General features: G+C 41.9%; 1 protein-coding gene across 1 annotated transcript; it reads left to right on the forward strand.

Annotated features, from left to right (window-relative positions):
- The first annotated feature begins 7,484 nt into the window (after window positions 1–7,484).
- PCDH20 (protocadherin 20) lies at window positions 7,485–11,885 on the forward strand. Its single transcript, XM_040425378.1, has 2 exons — window positions 7,485–7,586; window positions 8,002–11,885. Exons 1-2 carry the CDS (start codon window positions 7,539–7,541, stop codon window positions 10,636–10,638), a joined length of 2,685 nt encoding a protein of 894 aa, XP_040281312.1. The 5' UTR covers window positions 7,485–7,538; the 3' UTR covers window positions 10,639–11,885.
- Window positions 11,886–12,090: the final 205 nt, after the last annotated feature.

The raw sequence follows: 12,090 nt of genomic DNA on the forward strand, positions 1-12,090 counted from the left end.
AGAAGGGGGAACAACCAGTAATATGTCTTGGCCAAAATGTGTATAACGCGAGGGTCACGGGAAAGGCAGCATAACATAAAGTCAACAATGTGTGCCAGAGTCCCAACAGACAAGACTTCGCTGTTCTCATCATCCTCTTCCTCCTCTTTGGCCCATCCATGCTGAACAGATTAAATAAACCTACTATGGGTACTACCCTCTGTAGCGGAGGCAACCGTCTCCTGCTCCTCCTCCTCCTCCTCATCATTATCCAATTCGTGCTGAGAAGATGAACTGAGGGTGGTCTGGCTATGACCCTGTGTACTGTCTTCCCCTATTTCCACCTCTTCCACATGCAAAGCGTCCGCCTTCATTTTGAGCAGCAAGCCTGTCAGTAGACACAGAAGTGGGATGGTTACGCTAATAGTGGCATCGCTGCTCACCATCTGTGTTGATTCCTCAAAGTTGCGTAAAACCCCACAGAGGTCAGACATACATGCCCTCTCGTCGCTTATGAAGAGCATAAGCTGACTGGAAAGGCGACGACCATGTTGCAGCTGGTATCCCACTGCTGCCCTATGCTGCTCATAAAGCCTGGACAACATGTGGAATGTGGAGTTCCAGCGCGTGTTCACATCGCCCAACAGTCGGTGAGCTGGCAATTGCAAGCGCTGCTGCAGCGTTGCCAGACCGGCAACAGCTATAGATGACTTTCAGAAATGGGCACACATGCAGCCCACCTTCACCAATAGCTCAGGCAAATTGGGGTAGGTTTTGAGAAACTGCTGAACCACTAAGGTGAAAACGTGGGCTAGGCATGGTATGTGTGTGACCTTGCCGAGCTCCAAAGCTGCCACCAAGTTACGGCCATTATCAGACACAACCATGCCTGTTTGTATGTTGAGTGGCGATAGCCACAGCTCAGTCTGGTCCCTGATAACCTGCCACAGCTCTGCGGCTCTGTGCTGTTTTTCATCTAAGCAAATAAGTTTCAGCACGGCCTGTTGCCGATTCCCCACTGCAATGCCACACTGCTTCCAGCTACTGACTGATTGCTGACTGGTGCTGCAAGATGAGAATTCAGAGGTGGAAGTGCAGGAGGAGGTGGAGGATGAGAAGAGGGGGTTGAACCACTAATGTAGGTGATGGCGGAAATCCTCATGGGAATAGGGCCTGCAATCAGTAGCACCTGTGCCATCCCAGGGTACGACTCGCTCCCGGCCTCCACAACGTTTACCCAGTGTGCCGTCAGGAAAATGTAGTGTCTCTGGCTACAAGCACTTGTTCATGTGTCAGTCGTTAAGTGGACCTTCCCAATAACTGCATTGGTCAGGGCACTTGTGATGTTACGGGACACATGTTGGTGTAAGGCGGGAATGGTACACCGGCAAAAATAGTGGCAGCTGGGGACTGAGTAATGAGGGAGGGCCACCGCCATCAGGCTGCGGAAAGCCTCGGTGTCCACAAGCCTAAATGACATTTAGTGCTATGGCCTGTGGGTGGGTGGCTGGGTATTTGCGCTTTCGCAGGGCCGGAGGGGATTGGCCAGCACATAACACAGGGGAAGAGGAGGCAGTGGTGTGACCCGCAGACACTGATTGTGGACCCAGACATTCGGCCCACCTATTAGGGTGCTTTGATGCCATGTGGCGGATCATGCTGGTGGTGGTGAGGTTGCTAGTGTTCACACCCCTACTCATTTTAGTATGGCTATATATAGGTTGCAAATGAAAATTCTTTTATCGTCCTCCTCCTGAGGAAGCGATCATACGCGAAACGCGCGTCAAGGAGCGCCACCACCTCTGTAGCCGCTATTTTCTCATTTGGTATGTTTACCATATATTAGAGCTTGATTATTTACATGGGATATTGGGCATGTGTTTGGTCATATTTTTGAGCGGCACCAGACGAGTACCCAGCAAATTAGTAAGTGCTGGATGCACTATATAGGTAGATGGGGGTATGCTCTGATCTCATTTAGTCTATGGATCGGCCTATATATCCCTTTGCACTTTTATTTTGAGTGAGCTACAGAGGTGTTATGCGGCTGTTGTCCCTTGCTATTACGTTTACATTATTGTAATGTCATGATCATTATTTTTAAATATTGTACCAAATAAAATTATATTTTTAATGATTCATGTGTTTTTTCACTCCAATTTTTGTAGTGGCTTGTTAGGCCTCTTTCACACTTGCGTTGTCCGGATCCGGCGTGTACTCCACTTGCCGGAATTACACTCCGGATCCGGAAAAACGCAAGTGTACTGAAAGCATTTGAAGACGGAACCGTCTTCCAAATGCTTTCAGTGTTACTATGGCACCCAGGACGCTATTAAAGTCCTGGTTGCCATAGTAGGAGCGGGGAGCGGGGGAGCGGTATACTTACAGTCCGTGCGGCTCCCGGGGCGCTCCAGAATGACGTCAGAGCGCCCCATGCGCATGGATGACGTGATCCATGCGATCACGTGATCCATGCGCTTGGGGCGCCCTGACGTCACTCTGGAGCGCCCGGGGAGCCGCACGGACGGTAAGTACACTGCTTCCCCGCTCCCCGCTACACTTACCATGGCTGTCAGGACTTTAGCGTCCCGGCAGCCATGGTAACCACTCTGAAAAAGCTAAATGTCGGCTCCGGCAATGCGCCGAAACGACGTTTAGCTTAAGGCCGGATCCGGATCAATGCCTTCCAATGGGCATTAATTCCGGATCCGGCCTTGCGGCAAGTGTTCCGGATTTTTTGCAAAGCAGTAATCAAAGCAAAATGTGGCTACTTTGAAGAACCTAGAATATGACATATTTTCAGTTGTTTCACACTTGTTTGTTATGAATATAATTCCACATGTGCTAATTCATAGTTTTGATGCCTTCATAGTCATGAAAATAAAGAAAACTCTTTGAATGAGAAGGTGTGTCCAAACTTTTGGTCTGTACTGTATATCGGCTATGTAATTTTTGCATATGCGCAAAATAGGCGTGGCAACTGGTTTCCACCGAACCGAAGTTGGATGCAATCAGAAAAGATGGTTGGCAGCAATTTTAGTGACGTTAAGGAAGAACTCCTGATCACTGTAAGTAATTTGACATTAAAGCAGTGTATTTGATTACATTTCACATGCATGTCAGAACAATCTCTTTTTATGCAGATAGAGTGTTTGAAAAAATGTGCCATTGTGAAAATCCCTAATGATTAAAAAAAAAATTCGCCGTACACACAACTTCAGACTTTATAATGTCTCAGTAAATATTAGTGATTGGTGCACTAATTATTGTTGCAACATCACAGCAATATGTCTGTAGCAGGAGCATCTATGTATGACAGCAGAGAAATATCTCTCACATGCACATTGCACATCCATTTTCCGACCGCACACTATATACTTCACACACATACACACACAGTCTATAGATTATAGTTTGTGTCCTGTTGGTCAAAGCGCCAGTATTTGCTGGTTCATTTAGAGTTACCCAGGCTGCACCACGGTAAGGCGAACCAGCTTTACACCCCATACTATACCGTCACTTTACTAGACAGGTTTAGGGGGTTACTATCTTTCCTTATAGAGAGAGCGCCTTAATCAGCGTGAGAAGACTTATAGGCCATACATGTTAACAAGCTCTGCCTCTAATGCCACCAGATGTAAAACAGCTATCTTATAAGTCAATGCTCAGCTCTTTAACTAAGCCTTGACATACAACTTGGATATTAAATAAACCAGCAACTCATCTGCTGACAGCTGTTTCGGGGTGATTAATAAGCCAGCACCTCATCAGTGCAGAGCAGAGAGTACTGGCTTGCTGGGTGAGAGGCCTGTCAGGGTTAGGGGAGTACTATCTCTCCTTAGGGAGAGAGCGCCTCAATCAGCGTGAGGAGACTTATAGGCCATACATGCTCCTCTGGAATTCTGGGATGAAAGGGATGCAAATGAGCTCTGAACAAGCTCTGTTTCTATGCTCTCTCCCTAAGGAGAGATAGTAACCCCTAACCCTGACAGGCCTCTCAACCAGCAAGCCAGTACTCTCTGCTCTGCACTGATGAGGGGCAATCACCCCGAAACAGCTGTCTGCAGATGAGGTGCTGGCTTATTTAATATCCAAATCATGTCTCAAGGCTTAGTTAAAGAGCTGAACATTGACTTATAGGATAGCTGCCTTACATCTGGTGGCATTAGAGGCAAAGCTTGTTAAGAGCTCATTTGCATCCCTTTCTTCACTAGACAGGTACATCTGTGCTCAGCTGGACAATATCCGATTGCTCACTCAGACCCCACACACATACAATCTGATCTTCTAACCATAACAGTAAATCTAATATTTCCTCTTCAATGACTTAAATACTGTTTTCTTTTTTGTTGAGGACATTATTTTCAATACTAGTATTTTAAAAAATTGTGATTATATGCTTGTATCTTTATCTTGCAGCGAATGTTGGGGGCGGGGATATCATCTGACCCGGGCCCATGCTGAAAAACAGAGGATAGTTCGTGAACTAGGCGACGAGCTGTTGCGGATGTTCAAAGTTAGGCTCCATTCACACGTCCGTGGTGTGTTGCAGACCCGCAAATTGCGGATCCGCAACACACTCGGCCGGCACCCCTATAGAAATGCCTATTCTTGCACCTGCGGACAAGAATAGGACATGTTCTATCTTTTGCGGAGCTGCGGACCGGAAGATCGAGGCCGCGCTCCGCAAATGCGTATGCGGACAGCACAGTGTGTGCTGTCCGCATCCATTCCGTCCCCATAGAGAATGAATGGGTCCGCACCCGTTCCGCAAAATTGCCTGTCATGTGGATATTTAATTATAATCAAAAAGCGCAGCATGCTGCGGTATTTTCTCCGGCCAACAAACGTTCCGTACCGGAACTGAAGACATCCTGATGCATCCTGAACGGATTACTCTCCATTCAGAATGCATTAGGATAATCCTGATCAGGATTCTTCCGGCATAGAGCCCCGACGACGGAACTCTATGCCGGAAGACAATAACGCAGGTGTGAAAGAGCCCTTATACAGGAGATGTAGCACAGGTAATGTCGCTGCCACCAGCAGCAAAAAAATTTGACTGAATGTCACTGATATTTATAATGCGCAAACATTATACAGGAGATGTAGCGCAGGTTATGTCGCTGTCACCAGCGGCAAAACAAATACACTGAATATCACTGATATTTCGGATGCGCTAACGTTATACTGGAGATGTAGCGTCCCCACCTATCCCTTGGTTGAACTTGGACATTTGTCTTTTTTCAACTGTATTAACTATGTAACTATGTAATGTCGCTGTCACCAGTGGCCAAACAATTGTGCTGAATTTCACAGCACAAATGTAACACAACAGAGATAGCAGAGGTCGTGTCACTGTCAGCAGCGGCCAAACAATTGCACGCAATTTATCGCAGGTTGCACTAATAATATATATGGCAGCCAGATAAAACAATAGTCCTTAAAAGGACTTTTGGGTCTCTAACACCTTTCAACAGTAAACCCTGCCTAACAAACAAACCAATTCCTGTCCCTACACCATCTGTCCCTTCTGCTGCAGCTCTCCCTGACTAAGACTGAGCCGAACCACGTGTCATTGGGTACTATATAGCTCCCGATGATGCGTTCCTGACAGCCAATCACTGTAATGCCAGTAGCCAACATGGCTACAGCATTACAGTGAGTGCCAGTACCCTCAAGCACGTTTATTGACTGCGTAGCAGCCATCAAACGTGCGCGGAGGAGACTCGAGCATCGCGCTCGAGCACAAGCTGTATTCGGCCGAACACCGCGATGTGCCGAGCATCCTGATGCTCGAGTAAAAAAGTGTTTGGCCGAGCATGCTCGCCCAACACTAGTAATTTTGCATGTGATTTTTTTATTTTATTTTTTGCCATGTGGTATTGCATAGAATTGTACCCACTGTGAATGTGTTGCCACTTTTCTATGCCACAAAAAAAGCTGATGCTATGTCTCCAAAGTAGGACAAACTACAACCATTGTTGCCATTTGTGTAGGTTCTAAACAGTTAATTTGTTTTATTGTTGTGCTATTTTTACTTGTTTTTTTGTGCATCAGTATAAATACCCATCATGGTTAGCATTTAAATGGTTAACTCAGCTGGCACAGCTGCCTAGTGCACAGATTCCACTTGCAAGCCAGCACACATAGCAGAAAATGTGATACATCTGGTCTCACGTCTGAACTGAACATTTCAAGTAACAGCATCCGGAGGATGGCAATCCTTTCTTTTAAGCCAAAGCAATTGCAGAGCATGAAAGGAATTAGAACATGGAATGACCACAAAAGCCGGCGTGCTATGTGTGTAGGAGGGAGGTCTGTGCTGGCCGATAACTCCAGCACCGTAATCAGCAGGTGAGACCTGACCATTTATCTCCGGTTATTAGATATTTCATGTATGGATGCAGCAGATTCTGCAGTGTCATGTCACTACTTCATCGATGCATAGTGATAACTCATGAATGAATTCAACACTTCTAGGCATGGATCTGTCAGCCAACTATATGACATGCTATTACAATGTGCTTTGAAATAGGACTACATGTCTATCTATCTCATATCTATCTATCTATCTATCTATCTCATATCTATCTATCTATCTATCTATCTATCTATCTATCTATCTATCTATCTATCTATTATATATCTATCTATCTATCTATTATCTATCTATCTATCTATCTCATATCTATTATCTATCTATCTATCTATCTATCTATCTATCTATCTATCTATCTATCTATCTATCTATCTATCTCATATCTATCTATCTATCTATCTATCTCATATCTATTATCTATCTATCTATCTCATATCTATCTATCTGTCTATCTATCTCATATCTATCTTTCTGATATCTATCTCATATCTATCTATCTGTCTATCTCATATCTATCTATCTATCTATCGGTCTATCTATCTATCTATCTATCTATCTATCTATCTATCTATCTATCTATCGGTCTATCTATCTATCTATCTATCTATCTATCTCATATCTATCTATCTATCTATCTGATAGATCCTAGATCTCCATATATTGAATTAAAACTAGACTCTGAGCATCTGTATCTTCTTCCATTGCATATTGTCTTGTAATTAACCCCTTAGTGACCACTAATACGCCTTTTTACTGACATAATCAAAGGGATTATATGTGCCCAAAATGGTGCATTAAAAACTATGACTTGTCCTGCAAAAAAATAAGACCTCATATAAGTACATTGATGAAAAAAACAAAAACAAAACAAAAAAGTTATAGCTCTTCGGATGTGATGCTGAAGTCTCCATATAGCTCTTTCTTAGAAGCCACATATAGCTTTGGCATGGTCTGGTCAGGAGTAGTCCATCCCTTTCAATGCTTTGTTAATTGTTGCTTCTGTGGCTATTGGCTGAGGCTGCCCAGAGATTTGCATGAGCCGAGAGGGAGTGTCTGTGTCTTTAACACTAGAAACTAAATGACTGCAGTTTCATTGGGATTAAACTACCAAGGGAATGAAAGGATCACCCAGCACACAGGAGTACTGAGCTGGCTTCTAAAGCCTTTTAACCTGGATATGGGGCAACAAGCCATTCCAACCAGGACCAGCCTCAACCATGGACAGGTAGGTGATCTGACAGCACAGACACCAGGCAATTAGTAGTTTCAGCAATGTTTAATAGCTCTGCATAATCTCTAATCGTAATCTGGGCGATAAGTGCAGCCATGTGAAGTTTGCTGGAGATTGTTATATTAGAAAGAAGGTGGCTTTTATGAAGCACAGGGTATGATGATGATAATATGATGATGATAGACAAGTTTAACAGTTTAATTTGTCTAATAGTTATTGTATATGTAAATAATTTATTTTAGTTGTAATTGTAGTATATATATATATATATATATATAAATATATATGATTTCACCATAGCTATTATTGTCAGAGAGTATTGTATAGCAGGTATCCAAGTAACATTACACATTTTGATATCTTTATTGTTGTTGTGTCTGTATTTGTAAACCTATGTCTTTCTTTTCAGCACTTTTTGTTCCTCTACCTGATTGTTCCCTTAACTGGACCTGCAATTTGCTCAGCAAGTTACAGCACAGCTTCTGAATTGCTATACATGCTGCACGAAGGGTTACCCAAGGGGATTCTCATTGGAAACATTGTGCGTGATCTGCAGCTGGGTCTCTTTACTGACCCCCCTCTTTCATTCAGCCTGGCATCTAAAGGGCTAAGTGGGAAGTATGTGACACTTGATAACAGCACGGGGGAGCTGTACACATCAGCAGAGGAATTGGACAGAGAAGCTCTTTGCTCACAAAACCCTGGCGTTCAGGACTGTGTCCTCCTCCTTGATATTATCATTTTGCCACAGGAATATTTTAGGCTCATCAAAATAAAGATTGCCATCATTGATGTGAATGACAATGCTCCTGTGTTTCCAGTGGCACAGATTTATATTACTGTTCCGGAGAATGCTCCTGTTAACACCAGGCTGGTTATAGAGCATCCTGCTTATGACCCTGATGGAGGACTTTATGGAGTCCAGACCTACAGGTTAGTGGAATACAATGGTGTTTTTACATTAGACGTGGAAGAGAATGAGAGTGGAGAGAGGACGCCTTACCTTATAATTATGGGGACTCTGGACAGGGAGATCAAGTCTGATTACAAAACTATTATTATTGCTGAAGATGGTGGCAACCCACCCCTTGTAGGATCTGCCACTCTTTCTATTCTCATAAGTGATGTCAATGATAATTGTCCACAGTTCAGTGAATCTACGATCAATGTGACTATTCCTGGAAACTCAAGTGTTGGTGTGAAAGTAACCACGGTGCAAGCTGTGGACATTGATGAAGGCAGCAATGCAATAATTACGTACGCCTTCAGTGAACGTGTCCCACAGTCTTCAAAAGAACTTTTCTACTTGGACGAAAATACAGGAGTAATAAAGCTTTTCAAAAAGGTAGATGGCAACACTGTTCAGCAACATAAATTAACTGTATTTGCCAATGGCCCAGGCTGCATCCCCGCCGTTATGAACGTGTTTATTTCAATTATTAAGGTAGCTCTCCGACCACCTGAGGTTGTACCTCGCTATATTGCAAATGAAGAAAATGGTATTGTGTATTTGAAAGAGTTAGAACCTATTAATTCACCCATTGCATTTTTTACCATCAAAGATCCTGATGACAAATACAAGGTGAATTGTTATTTAGAAGGGGAAGGACCATTCCGACTTGCCGCATACAAAACCTATACCAATGAGTATTTACTTGAGACTACAAATACTTTAGATTATGAAACAAAACGAACATATAATATTTCAGTGGTTGCCCTTAGTCTGGATGGGTCTAAAGTTAAGAAACCGATGCAAGTGTATATTTTGGATGAGAATGACAATGCCCCTGTTTTTACACAGCCCACCATAGAAGTTACTATTGAAGAAAACAACCAGGCAAATGCTTTTTTGGCCAAATTGCACGCTACTGATGCTGACAGTGGAGACAGAGGACAAGTTTCCTACTTTTTGGGACCTGATGCACCTGCTTATTTTTCTCTTGATAAGCAAACAGGAATTCTTACAGTTACCACTATGTTAGATCGAGAGGAAAAAGAGAAATACAGGTTCACTGTGAAAGCAAGAGATTCTGGCAAACCTCCAAGAGAGTCAGTAGCCACTGTTCATATTACAGTTCTAGACAAAAATGACAACAGCCCTCGTTTCATCAGCAAAGATTTCAGTTTTTTTGTTCCTGAGAACTTTCCTGGTTTTGGTGAAATTGGAGTAATTAGCGTCACAGATGCTGACTCTGGACAGAATGGCTGGATAGCCCTTTCTATAGTGAATGGAAGTGACATTTTTGTCATTGACACTGGCAAAAGACTCTTGAGAGCAAAGGTATCACTTGATAGGGAACAACAGAGTTCTTATACTCTATGGGTCGAAGCAACTGATGGCGGTGACCCTACTTTCTCGTCTACAGCAAAAATAACCATATTGCTTCTGGATGTTAATGACAACCCCCCACTGGTCTTATTCCCACAGTCCAATATGTCCTATCTTCTTGTCCTTCCTTCAACTCTGCCGGGTTCTCCTGTTACTGAAGTTTATGCTGTTGATAAGGACACAGGGATGAATGCAGTCATAGCATACAGTATTATAGGAAGGAGGGGGCCTAGACCTGAATCTTTTAGGATAGATTCCAAAACAGGAAACATAACCTTAGAAGAGGCCCTAATGAGGGATGATTATGGCCTATATAGGTTATTAGTGAAAGTAACTGATCATGGTTATCCAGAACCTCTTTTCTCCACAGTTATGGTCAATTTGTTTGTCAATGATACAGTAAGTAATGAGAGCTACATTGAGAACTTGCTGAGGAGAGATCCTGACATTAATATAGAAGAGAAGGAACCACAAATAGCAATTAAACCTACTCATAAAAAGATAGAAGCAGATTCCTGTGTCCCTACACTGGTCACTCTGTCAATATTCTGTTTGGGCTCTGTCATTCTGGTCACTTTAATGGCAATGTATATCTGCTTGAGAAAAGGAAAGAAAGATAACAGGATAAATGAAAATCTGGAAGTTCAAATCCCACTAAATGGCAAAATGAACTTCCATTCAATCGATAAAAAGCCAATTGAGATTTCCAACATTTAAAACATTTTTTCCTAAACAATACATTTTGAAGATGGAAAATACAAATAACACAATGTGTTGATAATGGTTATTATGAAGGACCACTAATTTATACCATATAGTAATATATATGTAAATATCTCTTTACAGCTTTTTTACTTAAAGCAACAAAACTTGTAAAGATTTTTTTTATACGTAATGCATATAGCTCTTTTACTTGCTGATGTCCTTATGCATTTGGTACAACTTTTGACATATAACTGAGAAAACTAAGCGCATCAAAGTAGCAATATGCGAGATGTTAGTTTTATCAGCTTTTAGCCAGCAGGGGGCCCAGAGCTATTGTGAAATAAAGGTATAGATATATTTTTAAGGTTTTATTGTCATATACCATTTGAATAAAGTAAAGATAACCCTTCTATATTTCTATGGCAATGTAAAAAGGAGACATTTGATATACTGAATGTATGCTACTGTACCTCAAGATGTAAGGGATAGATTTAAAAAGGGATTAACAAGAAGTGCAATTCATTTTCAAGCGCAGCGTCACTACACATGAGCACATGATGCAAAGTGTTATGTAACTTTGACCGTGGTGGTTGCATTTGTGAGAGGTTTCTTATTATTCTTTGTGTTTAGTGAGTATGATATCATCCACATAGTATTTGTATTTTTTTTTTTTAATGGACGGTATATGAGCCTATTTGACAATCATAACACACAATGCTTGTCTCTGTGAATTTTCACTTTTATATTAACAATGGCTTGCTCTGTTTATATGTCATTGTAAATGAGCTTGAGGGATTTCCTACTGTTTAGCTTGCATCCAGCAAGATCTATGTTTTAGGTGGGAGATCTAGCACAGTGATATATCCTTTATTTATTCATTCTCTTTAGCGCTATCATTTGTATTTGTGTCGGCTTGGATGGAATTCAAACATAACTTTTAAGTGTAGTGACAGATTTTCCACAGCAGCAGATTTAGCAATACCTTTTATGGCGTGGTATAATATTTATTTGCTAAGGGTTGTTAAACATTAGGATCTGTAGTCTCTACTGGGATCTTCAGACTCTGATCAAATGAATTTTATTTCTGATTATGGAGTGGTGTAGTAAACTCATAGCCAGCATCAGTCTGTTTCTCAAGACGTCAAAATGTAACCACTGAATGTTCATTGTAATATTTCATTGTAAATAATGACACAATGTAAGAAAAAACAAGAAAAAAATATCTATGGATTTGCAGCATCATGTCTGTTCTGTACCAAAACCGTTTATATGTCTTTAAATTAAAGCTATATTTTCATAACATGCTATTTTCTCTGTTCTCTGCGATATAAAATTTTTTTTAAGTGAGGTTAACTCATTTTGAGTCTCAGACGTGTATATTTCATTTGGCAATTTGATGGCTTATTGTCTATAATAGCACATGGCAACTCCCTGTCCCAGGTGGTCATGGTAGCAACTTGATCC

This window comes from Bufo bufo, chromosome 3 (assembly GCF_905171765.1).
Source record: "Bufo bufo chromosome 3, aBufBuf1.1, whole genome shotgun sequence".
In the NCBI taxonomy this organism is placed as follows: domain Eukaryota; kingdom Metazoa; phylum Chordata; class Amphibia; order Anura; family Bufonidae; genus Bufo; species Bufo bufo.

Excerpts from the sequence above, each read along its gene's own strand:
- PCDH20 (XM_040425378.1), top strand. The coding sequence starts at position 7,539 with ATGGGGCAACAAGCCATTCCAACCAGGACCAGCCTCAACCATGGACAG. Across the intron at positions 7,587-8,001 it reads CCAGCCTCAACCATGGACAG|CACTTTTTGTTCCTCTACCT; the intron begins GTAGGTGATCTG and ends CTTTCTTTTCAG.